A 17291-nucleotide genomic window follows, 5' to 3' on the forward strand; every position below is an offset into this window, starting at 1 on the left:
TGATTGCCTGGGCCCAGGTGGTAGAAAAGGTCTGGCTTTTCATAACACGTCCACTGATCCCCACGAGCCTGGTGTCAGTAGAGGCAGCAAGTGGTTCAGGGTGAAGATGTGCATTAGTCAGACCAGCCTGTAGCAGCAGCAGTTTCTTGCTATATGCTGTTAGCCCAGCTACTCACTCCATGTTTTCAGAAAGCTTGTCCTGAAATAAGAGATCGTGGCACTCCCAGTCTGTTCTCAGGGTCGGGGAGCACAGCTGCAGTTCTCACCAACCACAGCTGAGTGTCTGGGGAGGCTGTTTTAATTACAGTCAGGTTTTCTCACATCCACCTGTTCATCCTTCCACCCCCCCATGGTCTTGCCTCGCTGATGGACCAGCTGTTGAGGCAGTGAGGGGCAGAGAGAGAGGGAGGATCCTGCTCCAAGTAGCTGCGGCTCAGTCAGTGGGAAAGCAAAGGGTGAACACAGGGTTGGTTGCACTCTTCTTTTTCCTGAAAAGCACCATGCCCAGATGTTCATCATCGTGTTTCTGCTGTTTTCTATATGTTTATGAAATGTATACACATACAGTTACTTCTATACTCCAAGCTGTGTGAAACTATCCTTCAAAGGGGAAAGTCCAGCAAGAATACAAGGAGCGCTGTTACAATTTGTGAGTGTCTGTGTAACAAATTACATGCAAGGCTGTGCCAAAGGGTCACACATGCTGAGTGAGGCCAAGTAAGGACCAAGCGCGCTCAGTGCCCATGAAGCCCTCTGGGGGCTCGGAGCTGCACCTCCGCACGTGCTGTGCATGGAAGGTGGAACTGCAGAAGCCAGCCTAGCCCTGTCTTGTGTCTGCCCCCAAAGCCTCAGGCATGTGCCGTGTTAGAGAGAACTATCAATAATTATGTTTAAAACTTTCATCTCCTTCTTCACATCTTCCCAGTGAACTTAATGATGGAAGAAGCTGCCAGATGTTAATTATTATCATTATCAGCTCCTAGCATTTGCTGTACAAAGCAGTGCTTTTCCTGGTCTTGGTACTCTGTGATTACAGCACAGAGAGAAAGGCAGGTTCATTAAAGTAGCCCGCAAATGTTAGCACAGTCATTATCCAATTAACGTTCCTTCTTCGCAGGATGAATATAAACCTGACAAAGACCTCTCTGAAGTAGATCTGAAAAATGCCATCCGTGTGCACCACGCCTTAGCCACAAAAGCCTCTGACTACAGCAAGAAGTCCAACGTGCTCAAGCTGAAGACAGCTGACTGGAGAGTCTTCCTCTTCCAGGCCCCGTAAGTCCAGCTCCAGCTGCCAGCGGGGCCTCTCCTGTGCTGCCCTGTCAGCTCAGGCGTGAGGGGCAGGGTACGATGGGAGGTGAGGGCTAAGGAGGGACATGGCTTCCTCTCCTGCTCCAAAATGTGCTTTAAATACGGCCCAAAAGTCACACGGCAGTGCTGGCTGCCTCTGGGGGCTGCCCTCACAGACCCGACCTTGCCAAACTTCAAGCAGCTGGGACTGCAGCTGCCAGCCAGCTCCAAACCACTGCTGGGCTTCCAGACACTGCCCTACTGTCCCCAGCGTGGCCGTGCCCTCACCGCAGTTCTCCCCCTGCTGCTGTGTGCTGTCAGCCTGCAGGAAGGAGAAAATCCGTATGGCACAATGAACCGAGGAGCTGACAGTTCTCATCAGCCTTTTGGCAGAGAAAGTGGCTAACGCTCATTAAAGCTACTCAGCCAAGCCATTTCTTCTTTCTTTCACCTGTTGAAGAGGAAAGTTGCTCTTTTATAAAGTGTCAGGTGTGGTTGAGCCATCTCCTGCTTTTTGCTCTTGTTGCAGCCTGCTGCCATCAGGGAGCTTGGCTTGAAGCTGGGGTGGGACATTAGCATCAGATATGGCATCTGGATTTCTGCAGTGAAAGCCCACGTGAAGCCTGGTGGGAGCAGTGCTAAACTGCTCTGATGAGACGTCCTGGGCTGGGTCCCATCAGCATCCAAGGGGTTCACCCTGTTCCAGGGGACCTCTGCTGTGTGGTTCCCACTCTCCAAAGAGTGGGATATCCTTGGCCTTTGTCACTAGCCCCTGTCCAGCTCCTCAGGGAGCTCCTGGAGCTGCCAAGGAAGGCAGGACTCCCACGGACAGCCCTGCAGTCATGAGGGTGATGCAGAGCAGCCAGTTAACCACTGTTTTCCCCTTCACAAGGTGACAGCTCAGGAATGGCTGCAAAGCAAGGGGTCTATGAGAACAGGTGGCTCCGGGGCTGTCCTGAGCCAGTCCTGATCAGGAACACTTAGAGACAGCCCTCTCTTCTCACCTCCTTTGTAACAGAAGTAAGGAAGAAATGCTCTCCTGGATCCTGCGAATCAACCTTGTTGCTGCCATTTTCTCTGCCCCAGCCTTCCCAGCTGCAATCTGCTCCATGAAGAAGTTCTGCCGCCCTCTTCTGCCTTCGTCCATGACCAAGCTGTGTCAGGTAAAGTGTGAGAGGAGCCGCAGTGGAGTGCCTGGTGCTCAGGCATAAGCACACAGCTCAGGCTGAGCACATCTGCAGCCCCTCCAGGTCTGCCTGGCGGACACACGCAGGTGCTCAAAGCAGGATGCACTGTCTGCAAGGCAGGAGCAGGCAAGTAGAGTGGCTGATTTGGACAGACCGTGGTGAATTTTGGTGTCTGGATGACGCTTCCCTTGCAGTGAATATGAATGATCCCTAGGTACACACACTCACCCATATGGTTGTTGGTCTTGTTCATTGCTCACTGTCCAGCACATCCCAGCAGCTTTCTCTTGAGCAGCATTGATCAGCAGGCGTTGCTGAACCCAGCAGGCCTGGTCCTTTTATAACATGGTGCCCAGAGCTGGCAGCCTCTTGTTTCTCAAGCTGGAAAACCACAGAGCTTGAGTTCTGCTCAGGGGGAAGGTTCGCTGGATGTGAGGCACAGCGCAGCAGAGCACAGCTCTGTTAGCCAAGTGCAGTGGGCAGCTGCCATGTGAAGAGCAGCTCTTGTTTGCGGTGCCTGGGGAGCACCGAACATTCCAAGCAGTGGGGACATGCTGCCCCTCAGCAGAGGAGAAGGGAGAGGCCATCCTGAAAGGATCTGAGCAGGGATGCAGCTTTGCCTTCTGAGCAGGTGTCAGAGCCCAGGCTGGGAAGGTGCCTTATCTGCAGAGAGCACAGATGCACAGGCTCTGGAGGCACGACTGGTTCTGTCTGCGTATTGTAGGATGCGGAGATTTCGTGTTTGTGAAGCTCAGATGCTGGCACATGGATTTTGATCTTGCTCACATACCTGTGCTTCAGCCGGTCGTTACCAGATGAATGCGCTGCTTGCCCTGGGCTGCATCCTTGCAGGGCGTACCTCCTTGCAGACACAGGTCCCACACCAACAGGCAGGCTGCGCACTCCTACGTTTTAATACCTGACACGCTTCTCTCGGCAGGAGGAACAGCTGAGGTCTCATGAAAATAAAATGAAGCAGATTGCAGATGAATTAGCAGAGCATAAATCACATCCCGTAGAGAAGAGCCTCAAGTCAAAAGAGGCTGAAGAGTACAGGCTCAAAGAACATTACCTAATTTTTGAGGTAAAGGAACTTTCATCTTTTCTGTGATAAATGATATCTTGGCTGATTGAGGAGAACTGAGAACTCTGGAGTGGGTGCTGTGAGCTGGGGGGAGTGAGAGGAGAGGGCTCTGGAGCTGGATGAGTGCTGTGTGACAGCGATAAGCCTCGCTGCTTTCCTTTAAATCCAAACAAAGAATGAACAGGCATTGCCCCCTCCTGCCATTTCTAACTTGAAATTTCCTCAGGTCCGAGATAAGGGGCTGCTTCACTCCTCAGTGTTCCTCAGCCGTTTTCAGCAATGCTAATAAAAAAGCCATGGGAAATGAGCCTTGTTTTGCTGCAGCTGTTTCTGTAAATAAAGGCAAAAGCAGCATTACAGGTGATTGCAGGCTTTTTGAGGGTGCATGGAGCTCAGTCTAAGCGCTCTGCAAAGCATTTATTGGGAGAAGTGGGATCTTTGGTCCCAGACAGAGGTGAGCACAAGATAGGAATCCTGACACAGAGGCACTGGGGAAGGGACTGCTGGAGGCTCCAGCCCTGCTTTAGCAGGAGTTTAGGCTATTCCCTGCAGTAGCCTGGGCTGAAGGGCATTTTCTGGCCATCTTGTGGAAATCTGTTGCCCACATCCCGGGGCTCCACCACCCACTTGAAGAAAGATCATCTTGTCATCTCCAGCCTGAATCAGCAGTGCCACAGTGTGTGGCTGCTGTGCTTGTGCCAGCCCTTCAGATAGCTGCCTGCAGCCGCCCAGTTTTGCAGACATCTTGTTTTCAGTGCCTGCAAAGGGGAAGCCTCCATCTGAGCTTTTCAGTCTGCAAGAAGCTGGCATTTCCAGAGCGTGATTCATCTCATCTGTTTCATGAGATGTGCTCTAGAAATGCTTGTTTCTCTGTGATGACACAGAAGCGAGTGTAGGCTTCCTGTGAGATATTAGAAGAAAGGAGCGGGGTGTTACGTAAGGCTGTAAAAAGAGGTCCCATCTAGTGTTGGAATAACAGTGCCAGGCAGAGCAGGGATGCCTGCAACAGCAGAGAGCAATGAGGGTATGACTTAGCAGTGAAGGTCAGTTTCTGGATGGAAACAACGCGAGCAGAAGGATTCACAGCGACCCAGAGAAGCTGTCTGTGCGCTCAGTGCGGACACACGGGGCTCCCAGATGGGCAGGGAGGAGCGAGGGGACTCTGGGTGTCCTGAGGCAGGAAGGAGCAGATCTGTTGTCTGCATCTGCCTCCAGCGCACACCTGAATCAATCAGAGCTGCACTCAAGATGTGTCAGAGCAGCAGGAGGCTGTCCCTGTTCACAGGCTTTCTGTCTGTTCCCTCTCCCCCTGCAGAAGAGCCGCTACGAGACATACATCAACCTGCTGTGTATGAAGATCAAAGTCGGGACAGATGACCTGGAGAGAATTGAAACCAGCTTCTTCAAGGTGGAAGCTGATGACCTTGCTTTGCGGAAGACACATTCCAGCCCTTCTCTGAGCCAAGGGCATATGTCTGTTAGCTGTAAGGTGGGAAAGGACATCATAGAGCAGAACACTTAACGAGGAACGTGCACGCAGGGGGAATGAACCGGCGGTGCTTTGCGCTCCTGGACCAGATCAATGAGCACAATTTTACCTAGGAAGTAATATGAACAAAACCATAGAAGTGTATGACACGGTGACTGCTCTAGTGAAAGAAGTCAAAGAAGCTTTAGTTGACACTCCTTGGCAACGCTCTGGCATTTCAGCATCACAGATACTCCATCTCTTCTTTGTCCCCAACAGCACCAGTGGCTTTCCTTTCCCTCCTCCCGCAGCCTGCACAATAGAGGGATACGCTCATTCTCCAGGGCCCGGTTGCTCTCTCCCACCAGCCCCCCCTCTCCTTCCTCCTCCTTCTCTCCCTGGAGTTCCCACCGGTTCAGGTCCGCAGTTCCCAGCAGTGCAGGAAACTCGGCTGACACGTCGGGCTCCGGGATGGCACCGGCAGCTCTGTGGGAGCAGGGCTCAGAGCGGCAGGAGCGCGTCGCTGCCACGAGAGGAGCTCCGTCCCCGGCAGGACGCAGCACAGCGGGGCCGTTCCGTGCGGTTGTCGCCGACCAAGCCAGAGGCATCTCCAGCACAGCGCCTGGGGGAGGCACCTGCCCACGGCAGGAGAGACCTGAAGTGCCCTCTGTCACCTTATCCTTTTTATATATATATAAATATATATACATACGAATATATATATAAATAAATATATATATATATAAGGAGACTTTAATGTGGGTTTTTAACCTCAGTGTGCAAGAGAAGTTAAGCTGCCTGGAGAAGACACTGGGGACCATGGAGAGCCTGAACAGCCCACCTGGACATCTGCAAAAATGCAGTACTTACTTTTGCTTTTGGTTTCCTTTCCCCCCCTTTTATTTAACTCAGATGGAAATCCCATCTGGCAGCGCTCTCCTGTTCCTGCTCGTTCAGGCAGGTTGGCCAAGTGGCTGTTGACCATCCACAGCTCTGGGTTTGAGGCGATGGGAGCCGTGCTTCAGGTCCAGCTGAACCTTTTGTGTGCAGGAGCAGTTCTGATTGCCCATCGGTGTCGTACTTCCTTCATCCTGCCATTCATATGCTATGCTCTTTTCAGGGGGCTTGTTTCCATTCCTTTCTGCTGCCTGTGGTTCAATGATATACTGTCGTACTGGAAATGATTCTGCTGCATTTCAATGCCACGACTGCCCTCCCACACCTTGTTTATTTATTCTGCTGTTTGGTTTGGTCCTTTATCTCAGATGGCTTTTCTTTCCCCTAGGTGCGTTCACGGTAACCACGCTCCAGTTTTGAAGGATCTGGTAGCTGCTAACTACAGTTGTTTATTGATAATATTTTGCAGCACTATTTAAACAAAGAAAACAAGATTTACTTGGATCTTCAACAATTGAGAGCCTATGAACTGCTGTTTTCCATGATGGCTCGTACTACTAAAAACCTCCACACAATTTTATCACCTCTTCTTTTATCTCTCCGTTTCTTTGTACAGTTTGGTAGTTATTTGAAATGATGCACTAAGAATCATGTTAAAAAAAAATAACAATAAAGCTGAATCTGTTGGTAAAGAGAATTGGTTTGAAATGCGGCTCCAGTGTGTGCTGGATTGGTCCCAGGCTTCGCAGTCCTAGATGGCCATGAGCACGCAGGTCTCCATCAGCTTCTGCAGAGGAAGGCAAGCTCCTATGGACAGCACCAGAAATCAGCAATGAGGTGTTGCACATCTGTGCTTTGGATGCTCGTGCTGTGGGTGGATGGCTCAGCAGTGGAGCTGGTGAGGCAGAGAGGCTGCTCTAGCAATATGTTCAGGTAACTCTTCCCTGTATTTGGCTCATCCCAGGTCCGTCTGTCCCCACGCAGCCTGGAGGTTTATGGGAGGAGAAAGATGCCAACATCTGCACCAGTGGTTGGAGGTGCTTTGGGTACTGTCCTCAGAGGGGCCCTTGCCAACACCGAGCTGTTTCTCCAACTCATTGTGCTCTTTACTGTGTTAGGAAAGCGCTGGCATCTCTTCCACTGGAGACCTCCAAGATGCTGCTGGTGCTGGAGATGCCTCTGACTCAGTGAGAGCCATGGGGAACATCAAGCCCAACTCCTGCTCTGCATAATCCCAGGTAATATCTGGTACCTCACCCTGTCCTTTCTGGCCATCTCCTCCAGAAGGCAGTGCCATCTCTGGTGTGCCTGAGGAAGCCACTAAGATCCACACAGTCCCCACGCTGGAGGTGCCACTTTGCCATCCTTGGGCAGAAGTAAGTTGCAGAGAAAAGCAGAGTCTGGCAAAGCCTCCTTTGGGCAGCAGGAAAGGGCCTCAGAGATATGAGGTCCTGACCCAGTGGACACCTTGGGGTGAAGAGCCCTCGATCCAAGATGTATACCTGTGCTTGGTGACTGTCCTGATACACAAGAGTAGGTCCAGGTGCCTCAGTTGTGCTGAGCATCTTACCTACCAGAGTGCACGCTGCCAGTGGCTTTGCCCAGAGGCTTTGCAATCTCAAAGCCAAGGCCCCACATTCCTCTGCTGCCTACGTCACCCCATCTGCATCCGCAAAGCAGTTGCACCCCTCTGGGTGAGGCAGCGTCGTGCATATGGAGCAGTGCTGGCAGGAGGTGGCAGTGGCTCCCCCCACCTGTGAAAATCACTCTAAAATATTGATGGCTAAACCCTAGCAATACACATGGCTGGAGATGAGGGCTCTAATAATAGAGCAGCAAGGGAAAAAGGAGAGAGATGCAGGCTTCCTTCAGAGGCAATGGGAGAGAAAATTGAGGTAGCGTAACTGTCTCCAAATATAGAACACAATTATGGAAGCAAGGAGCGCAGTGAGCAAGAAATCACTGCAAGAAGTCATGAGTCTGCCATGGCTCAGAGCTACTGTTAGCTCAGTAGGTGCTGAGCATCACAGAGCCCTGCAAACCACGGGGCAGTAACACACCTACCCAGAAGGACCCCTTCCTTGTGGCTGCTTTCCACTGGGATCTTCCCCCTGGGGCATCCCCATGTCTGGGAGGGGTCAGGTGCTCTCTGCCCACTCCTGCCGGGCTGATACACCTAAGAAACTGGGCTTCCTTTGAACATACTGTGTCCTCTGTGGCTGCCCTGTGTGGGAACCAGCCAGCCAGCCTTGCCTTGCAAGAGCTAAAGAACTGTGGTTGTGGGTGGGAGCACAGCACGAATGCCCCCGTGTGCAGCTGGGGACGCCTCCGGCAGCTGGGGATTTGTGCATGGTCCTTGCTGCAGCCCCCCGCTGCCCCCAGATCGCCTCAGATCAATGCTGCCCACAGACGGTTATTTCTCATTTTATTTATAATATAAAAAAATGTTCAAGTGTTAAACAGTCGAGAGTTCTGACATTCAGACAATCCAGAGCAAACTTTTGACAATCATCTTATGACAAATTAGCAGAGTTTTCTATCTGACCCCATCATGGGTGAGGAATAGAGGGTTTAGTTACTTTATTGCTAAAAGTTAAATGAAATACACTGTCAGTTGTTGTATTATCTTCTCAGTCACAGCTTCACCATGCATCCAATCTACAGTATCTGAAATGCAAAGGACATGCAGAAGTAAAAATATAAAAAGAAAAAAGTCAGGCTACAATGTAAACAGGTTTGCTGCAGAGAACTGAGGAGAGAGGGGCACTTCCACGGGGATGCTCTGCCGCCCGGACACACGGGACTGTCTCTTTGTGCCACGGAGCCAACGGACAGAGCTGCTCCGGGTCCAGAAACGCGACGTCTGTCAGTGACGTCAAGATGTTACGGTAACAACCGCCTTTACAACACGCGGCACGGCGGTACAGAGGAACCCACTTGCTGTGCTGACCCCCCTGGGGGCCCGCTGCCCTTCTGAGGGTCTGCAAGCAGGCCCAGAGCCGGGCACCAGGGCAGCACGGCCAGCAGCTGCCAGGCATGGCTCCAAGAGTGGCGCATGGAGCAACTGCAGCCCGCACAGCACCACAGCCACCACTGCACCGAGGCCATGCGGACACTGCAGCCAGCATGGAGCTGGGTCCTGGGAGCACTGGGACTGCCGTGCGCTGCCACCCATCCACCAGGGCAGGCTGCAAGAGCCAGACTGAGCCGTATGAACGGGGCCGCATTTCGCACAGACGTCTCACACATTGCAAACAGTGCCAACCCAACTTCGGACCCGCAGGAAATGGCCAAAGGTTGAGAGCTCTGTGTTAAGGGCTGCTGCTGCTGCACGACTTCTTTCTCTCTTCCTACCTGTGCGGCAAAAGAAACATCGTTTCTGCATTTCGGGATGGTGCTGTTGGATTTCTTTTTCTCCTGATTTAAGCAGAAATACAAGTATTTCAAAGGGCAAGACGGATCCCCATCAGACACGATAACGGAAGAGCTCCCACTCGCGTCCCCGGTGTGTGTTAACCAATACCTTAAAGAACCAGATCGTTAATAGCAGGGCAGGGGGCAGAGTGGCAAGGCTGTTTTCTTCTGACGGAAGAGCACCTTTGTGACAGGCCGTCTCCCAAACAAAAATCTATGATCTTAAAAATGCTACCGGAACAGAATCCTCGGCATGAATCCCAGCACTGGCGTACAGCAAAAGGCACCACGATAGTTTCAGTTTCTATTGTTAAGTAGTCAAAAATTGGCCCACCTTTTTGGTTTTTTTGTTGTTTTTTTTTTTTTTTAACTTTATTGTTCGTTTTTGTTTCTTCTATTTTTTTTATTTTTTTTTTTACTTTTTTTTCTTTTTTTTTCTCGGAAGCTGTAAATCAAGACATTACATATAAATAGAGATTCCCTATAAAAAAGTCATTGCCGTTAGCTATTATAAGACAACTTTGCTAAAATGAAAATAAAACATTTTATTTGTTATATTTTTTTTTTCTCTTTTATATAAAATAAAAATATTTATTTTTGTCTCCTGTTTTCCGCCTCCCTCCGCCGCCTCCCCCTGCCCGTCTGCCGGGCGCCTACAGGGGGTCGGGCTCCCGTTTGGGCGTCGTGTGCGCCAGGCTGCTGCGCCCGCTGCCCCCGTGTGCGCTGTGCCGGCTGTAGGGGTGCTGAGTCCGGCTGTCGCCCGGCCGGTGGAGCGGCGGCGACTCTGTGTTTGTCGCCTCATTGTTCTGAGTGCTTAGGAAGGGCGTGCTCTCGGCCACCAGCTCCTCGTCAGACTCGCTGTAAGAGGCGCTGCTGAAGGAGAAGGAGTCCCGGACAGCTCTGGCTCTGTGGGGGACGTGCCCGTTCAGTTTGGACTTTTTCCACCGCCTGTTGCTGCTGGCTGTTTTCTTTGGCTGCTCTAGCGCTGTGACGTACTCCTGCGTCGTCTCGTACTCGTCATCCTCCGTGATGCGGAAGGGGCTGGAGGGCAGGCTCCCCATGCTGTCGTTCAGGTAGGTCTTCCTTTGGTAGTAGCTGTCGTAGCGCTGCGTGTCCTGGAAGGGCAGCTGGTACCGCCGCAGCAGGGGCTGCTGCTCCTCCACGCGGAAGCTGATGGGGGCTGCTGGCGGCAGGGAGACGGCGTGCGCGGAGTTGGGGGAGGTGATCTCGAAGGTGGGCACCTGTGCTGCCATCGAGTAGTGGAAGTCGACAGGCGACAGGCGTGCTGGTGTGGTCAGGGCCGACACGTACCTGGGAAAGGAACAGCTCCGTTTGGACACTGAGCAGCCCGCAGCCCAGAGGGGGCTCGGGGACAGCCCAGCAAGGCCGTCAGGACCGAGCCTTACCCGGGACGTCACAATTCCCACCCCATACGGTTGCCCCCCAGCTGCCTCGTGCCTCCCTCCGCAGCTGTCAGGCTTGCCCAGAGAAGGGCCCCCAGATGTCATTGCATGCTCCGGTCTGGGTACCGCTTCATCTCACGTTGCAAAGAAATCTCCCATACCAAAATGCCTGCACAAGCCTTCACCTACTCTACTGACATCAGCCGTGCTGGCTCAGTGGTCTGGCCCCTCTCAGCACAGGCTTTCCTTTGGCATCACCCCCTTCTAAGCAGGAATTTTGTTTTTCACTCATTAGAGCCAGTGTGTTGTCTCCACTCATTCCAGTCTGCTCCCATGCCCTGTCGGGGTTTGCCTATCCCTCCTCATGTCTCATGAAGTTTGAGTTGCCCGTGCAGGCTATCTGAATGGACTGACACTTGAGCTGTGACCCAGCTATCTCCCAGCCCCTACTAAAGCGGCTCCTGTGGCCGTGGCTTCTTCCAGGAGCAGAGCCATGGCTTCTCCTGCACCACCACGGCAGCGATGTGCCAGGCTTGGGGGGAGGTTTGTGCTGCGGGGGGTCTGACCTCTCGCTGTGCGGTGAGTCCCGCAGTGAGTCCACCGAGTCGCGGTACTGCGCCGTCGGCCGCCGCGAGTCCTCAATGCAGAAGGCAGCCCCGCGGCGGGCCCGCGCCTCCACGCACGCAGGGCTGTTGCATTTGCTGGTTCCCACCGAGGACAGCATGATCCCGGACTGGGAATCGGAAGTCAGGCTCTCTGTCCGCTCCAGGCTCCAGGTGTGGCTTTCATGTCTGTGGATCAAAGCCCACAGGGGCAGTGAGCAAGGAGTCCCTGCCAACGCCTCCTCTGGAAAGCCGCACGCAGCCACAGGTCGCACCCTGAACTGATGCCTCCTTCCTTTCTCTCACTGGAATGCATTGGACAAGGGAGGCTCAATTTCGATATGCCTTTCCTTGCTGTTTCTCAGAGGTATGATTGGAGGATAAAGGCAGCCCAGCACACAAGGGGTATTTAGTGCACCACCTCCTGACAGCTGGGGACAGGGTGGCACAACCTCTGCAGGGCGGCCTGGGCAATTCTGCTTTATTTTGGTGCATAGCAATGCACTGGCCAGGCCAAAACAAGTCTGCAGAGAACCTTCAGAAGTGCCACTGCACACACTGCCAAGAAACAGCCCCCTCTAAGTGCTACCAGATCAGTCAGAAGAAAAGGCTCAGAATTACATTGTGACCGACACAGAAAAGCATTGCCATTCATTTATAAAAGGCATGGGCAGTAACACATGCTCGAGGAGCTAGACAAAAGCTACACTGTGCCGGGTACTGTTGGGCAGCACTTGGAGGTATCCCTGCCCTTGGCTGGGTGCAGAGATGACATCCCAAACACACACAAGGGGAGAGCACGGAGTCCTGCACCCACACCACCACCACCAGGACGACTGCTCTCCTGTGGCACAAACACCCAACACATGGAGCAGCAGCTCTGAACTCCCAGATGGCACCAGACGGGGCTGTGCTGGCAGAGGGTTTGGCGTGGGGGTTTACGGAGGCCTCACTAAAACTTCCCAAGAACGTGTTAATTATTGATGGCTTTGGGCACATGCTCGGTTGCAACCATGACATTAATTTATAACTTCAAAACGCATCCTCATTAGAGGTGCTGATCGAGTAAAATGGAACCTGATTCTGCCAGCAGTTTGCCTCTGGCAGGACTTCAAGAAACACCTGCTTGCTGCACTTGACTCAGGAAAATGATATGGCAGATAGCCAGGACCAGAGGCTACACAAGGTAGGTGCTTCCCACACCTGCCATGTATTAACACTGTCCTTCAGACACCACTTCGCACCTTCAGATGTGCCCAGAGATGGCCCTGGGGTCCGAGGAGTTTGAAGTCAGACTGGAATGCCATCAAAGTGCAGCTCTGCAGGAAGAGGAGCCCCTGTACACCTTGCTCAAGCCTGCACACATCTAACAAGGCTTGGGTTGAAGTGTAAAAACACAAAAAAAGCCTGGAAAAGACACCACCTGCTCACCAAGGGCAGGACTTCCCACCTTTCCACACCGCTCACTAACTCTCAGCATCCTAAGGCAAGTTCAGTGTGCATGGCATACATCACCTCTGGCTGGATGTCGGAGTGGCTGTGGAGCAGTGATGTGACGGGGAGCAGGAGTGACTTCCTGAAAAGGTTGTCTCCGTTTCCCTGCGGATCACGTGTTCGGTGGCAGAAACATTCTTAGAAATATACTGTAAGATACAGAGAAGCACGCGGGTCAGCCAGCAGACTTAGATGGCTCTAATAGTGTGACACTGCCACTCCCCTGGCTTGTCCCACCTTGCACAGGAGCAGCTGGGCCCGGCAGGTGGACAGACGTGGAGCTGATTGGGTCACCACAATGGATGACAGTGATGGTGGTGGCTGAACCCCTGCTGTGCTCACCCTATTTGTCATGCCATGAAATGAAGCTCAACAGGACAGCTTAATAAGCAGGAAACATTGGGAATGTCTTCTAGGGAGGATACCAGGATCACACTTATCTAAACAAACCTGTCCTGAGTGCCCTCACCTCATGCTCAGTGTGTCAAAGTAAATTCACAATTCCCTCTAGATTTTGTTTCGGGAGCTCCTTCTACGCAGAATCTCATCCCTTTGTTCAGGTTGTTCCTCATGCACAGGCAGGTGCAAGCATGCAAATCCACATCAAATCCCTGACAGACAATGAGCACTCAATAAAATACAGGGTCTTATGAAAGATCTTACATCAGCCATTTGGATTTCCTCCGGATCCAAACGTGGATGGCTTGGCCCATTCGCAAGGCTCCTGTTCTGATGCGCATGACACATATTCTGTCGTAAATGATTATGCATCTGTTTTCTTTGCTTCCTTTAAAAAGGAAAGGAAAAAAGTATATTAGGAGGATTTCTTTCATGGGGCCCAAGTGTCTCTGGAGGAAGCAGGTGATAAAGGAAGAACAACCGGGTTTTCATTCATCTCTCAGACACATTTCATGTTTCAATGGTGTTTGTGGAAAGCTCTGAGCAGGAGGAAGCGACACATTCAACATTATGCTGCTTTTCCAAAGAAATATGAATGTTTTCTGCTATAGGCAGTTCACGCAGTTGGGTCCGTGGTCTTCTTTTGCAAGACAAGGCCAAGGACAACACAGTGGAGGCAAGGAAAGAATAGGGCTGGGCGTGGAGAAGTGGGGAGAAGAGAAAAGGGAACCAGTCCTGGCTTACCCTGCATTAAGCACAATACAGGAAAGCCTCCCTGTGTCCCCAGGAGGACATCAACTTCACAAGGCTTTCTGCGTCCTGGGTAATAGATGGACATTCCAAACGCAGGTGAGGTGCACACGGGGAGAAAGCTGCTGTCCAGTCAGGGGACACTGGCCATGAAAGAGGTCCCCAAGCCTCTTGCTCAATCATTATTGCTTTGGAACTTCCAGAACTGTAAACAATTGCACCCATAGCTCCTGGCCATTAGCACAATGTGCTTCTGCTGTCAACAAGCTGTTGATTCAGGGAACAGCTTCTCCCAGCCACACACTATCACCTGGCTTGGATACATCACATTGATCCAGGGGGTAAAGAAATGGGAAACTTCCTGCTCAGACAGGGTGGTTGATGGCTTCATCTGCCCTCTTCAGAGACCTTGCTGGGAATACCACAGCACAGCATCTTGCTGGGAATACCACAGCACAGCATCTCCTTAAAGCAGCAACTGGGTGAACGCCATGAAAGAATGATTCACAATCTCTGCCACTCAGTAACTTCTCACCGATTACTGTTTGTTAACCATACATACTCACTTGGTTTTACAGTAAGCTACCACACAGACGATGCCCACCACGAGCAAGGCAACACAGATTCCTGTGATGGTTAAAACTCTTTTCTGGTAGAGCTCCTCTGCCTCTGCAAATGGAGAGAAAGAAATCAGTTGCAATCAGGCTCCAGCATCACAGCGCACCTGGCTGCACAGGAACCAGCACTGCATGAGGGTGAGATGGAGAGCAGGGCTCAGCCACACCTGCTACCAACCTGCTGCCCAAATCTGAGGCCAGCTGGCCCAGCCTTGCTCACCTCTCAAGAGCTCCTCTATCCTTTTGTCTCTCTGAAACTCAACCCTTGCTCGCTGCACTCAAACACACTTCTGGCTTTCTCCTCCCACAGTGTAACTCAGTGACTAATCTCAGAGAGCCCCATGAGTTTCCTTTCCCTTCTCTGCAGATCCCCCTTTCTTGGTAACTTGGTAGCCTAAGAAGGAAGCCCTCAAGCACCCCCAGCCACCACGTACCAAGCAGCCCTGTGATGCTCCTCACAGCTCTCTGCTCTGACTCTGAATGCCTTTTCCTTGCAGCCGCTGCATGCCCTGGAGTTCGGCAGTGCACTGGAACCACCGAGCAACAGGTCCCAAAGCATGCAGGTGCTGGAAGGGACATCCTAGAGCAGTCAAAAAGCAGAACGAAGATGGAGAAGTGATAGCACATTAGACAAAGAAAAGGGAGTAATTATTATACAGTAACCAATTACAGCTATGGATACAGTCATCCTATTCCAGGCATCAGCAACCGTGGCAGACAAGTTTCTTGCTCTTGCACAGCTCTGGGACCTGGTTTACAGCTGTTCAGCCATTTCCTTCAGACAGGAATCTCAGCGATTTTATCAGCATCAGACCCAGACAGGGTCGTGTCCTGGGTACAGATGGCACTGGGCAAGAATTTAGCTGCTACCCGGCCGTATTTCTTCACCAATTACCACAAACAGAGTGGGAAGAAGGACATTTTTCACCACAGATCAATCCACGGAGCCAATTGTTCTCAAAGCTTTTTTACCATCTACCTTTCTTGCTACAAAGCCCTTTTTTTTTTTACAAGTTTAAATCCTTCTGTTCAAATTAGGGAAGGGCGAGGGACAGAGAGAGCAAAGCCAGCAAAGCCATCAAGTGTTTTAGCCCGTTAGGAACACAACATTTTTCACCCATGGCTCAGACGCTGGCCTCTGTTCAGGCAGTCACATGGGTACAGGACCCCGCATGTCTGGCTCTCCTGAACTCCCACCTGCACTGTGGGGGGAACAATTCAGTCCGTCAGAAATGCAGACTCAGGCGCTCTCTGAGCTGACAGCTCTGCTGTGTGCAGCAGTGAAGTCGGAGGCTGTGCATCACTACCACAGAAGTTAAACGACCTGCTGTCAGTAATCTAGTTCGACTCCTAGCATCTCATTACAGCTGATGCTTGGCAAAACAGTATCTTCCTGCTGCATAAAATCAAAGAAAATAAATAGGAGAATGCATTCTGCAGTTCTGTTTGAGAAGGTAAGATCCTGGAGCAGGACTTGTCCGTTTGTGTCTGTGTGCTCTAACATGCCACATCCTCAGCAGCAGCACTGTCACTCTACAGCAGCAAACACTACAAACAAACCATGTTGTGTCACATAATGTCGACAGAGTCACAGTCCAGCCATGGGTGTCACAGCAACGCATGAAAGTGGAAGACGAATGGCAGAGAAGAGACGACTGCAGACTGGGAACGGGATGAGTGCGGTTCTGTGATGACATTGAGAATGGATGAGGAGAAGGACAAAAGTCAACAAAAAAGGGATGTCAAAAATCCTTCATTTTAACGTTTGTTTCGGTGTATTAGTATTAGCAGCACCACTTTCTCTGCAGCACCTGACCAAAAATGCATTCATTCTCTGCAGCAGGAACAAGCTGCTGGGGATACACACGAGCCCTGAGGGAAAGGCATGCAAAAACCAGCAGAGACCAACTTCTCCAGCTTCAGCTGGTGCTTGGCCCTCTGCCTCAGGGCCCCAGGAAGACAATTTAGCATCCAAAAGTGAAATATCGGTGTCCCCATGTCTCTAGCAAATTGAATTGAAGTATCTTCGGGGGAAGATTTGCTCCAGATGACATTGTTGGGCCATTTATTTTTAAGCTAAGTGATAAAGACAAACCTCTCTGCTCTCGGTGAGCATCCCCTCCTGCACTCGGTCTGAGCACTCAGGGAAACTTGACCCAGGGATCTATTTCCCAGGTGCTTACTCCAGAGAGATTTGATACGTCTGAGAACAGAATGAGGAGAAAGGAGGAAAAATACTACGACTGTGAGCAATTGGGCAGGAGCAGGCAGCCGCCTGTTTCCAAGAGGCTGTAAGTCAGTGTTTTTCCACACCTTAGCTTGCCCCCAGCTCAACATCACACTGACTTCCCTGGGCTCAGTGTCTTCCAGAGCAGCTCAGCTCACGTCACATTCCATGGGTCAATCTCTTCCTATCAAGAACAGATAGCAGCAGACAGCCTTCGGGAGGAGGAATAGCAAAACCCCTCCCGGCACCTTCATAGGACCCAGTGAATGTCAGCACACTGAGAATGGCAGTGCTGTAAAAGCCCTAAAACCTCCTAAAACTCCCCTTCCGCCGTCCATCCCCAGGTGGTGCCTGCTGGCAGCCCTTAGGACTGACACAAACTCTTGCCTTTTGGTTAAACACACAAAGCGTGTTCAATGAGGAGACTATGGCAATTGGAACGCCCCAGTCACACCACAC

At 51.6% G+C, this 17291-nt stretch overlaps 2 protein-coding genes across 4 annotated transcripts in view; one reads left to right on the top strand and one right to left on the bottom strand.

Moving 5' to 3' along the window:
• Positions 1–6617, top strand: part of PSD2 (pleckstrin and Sec7 domain containing 2) — a 51271-nt gene extending 44654 nt beyond the window's left edge. For both annotated transcript variants that reach the window (XM_072348227.1, XM_072348228.1), the window contains exons 13-16: positions 1118–1275; positions 2309–2453; positions 3418–3561; positions 4877–6617. In XM_072348227.1, the coding sequence (XP_072204328.1) occupies positions 1118–1275; positions 2309–2453; positions 3418–3561; positions 4877–5083 (654 nt within the window). In that variant the 3' untranslated portion in view covers positions 5084–6617. The remainder of the gene's footprint in view (positions 1–1117; positions 1276–2308; positions 2454–3417; positions 3562–4876) is intronic.
• Positions 6618–8334: 1717 nt separating this feature from the next.
• The window catches only part of NRG2 (neuregulin 2), a 116953-nt gene continuing 107996 nt past the window's right edge, over positions 8335–17291 (bottom strand). For both annotated transcript variants that reach the window (XM_072348301.1, XM_072348300.1), the window contains 5 exons: positions 14555–14657; positions 13503–13626; positions 12861–12988; positions 11310–11534; positions 8335–10651 (listed from right to left, as the gene is read on the bottom strand). In XM_072348301.1, the coding sequence (XP_072204402.1) occupies positions 9994–10651; positions 11310–11534; positions 12861–12988; positions 13503–13626; positions 14555–14657 (1238 nt within the window). In that variant the 3' untranslated portion in view covers positions 8335–9993. The remainder of the gene's footprint in view (positions 10652–11309; positions 11535–12860; positions 12989–13502; positions 13627–14554; positions 14658–17291) is intronic.

Source organism: Excalfactoria chinensis, chromosome 13 (assembly GCF_039878825.1).
Source record: "Excalfactoria chinensis isolate bCotChi1 chromosome 13, bCotChi1.hap2, whole genome shotgun sequence".
In the NCBI taxonomy this organism is placed as follows: Eukaryota; Metazoa; Chordata; class Aves; order Galliformes; family Phasianidae; genus Excalfactoria; species Excalfactoria chinensis.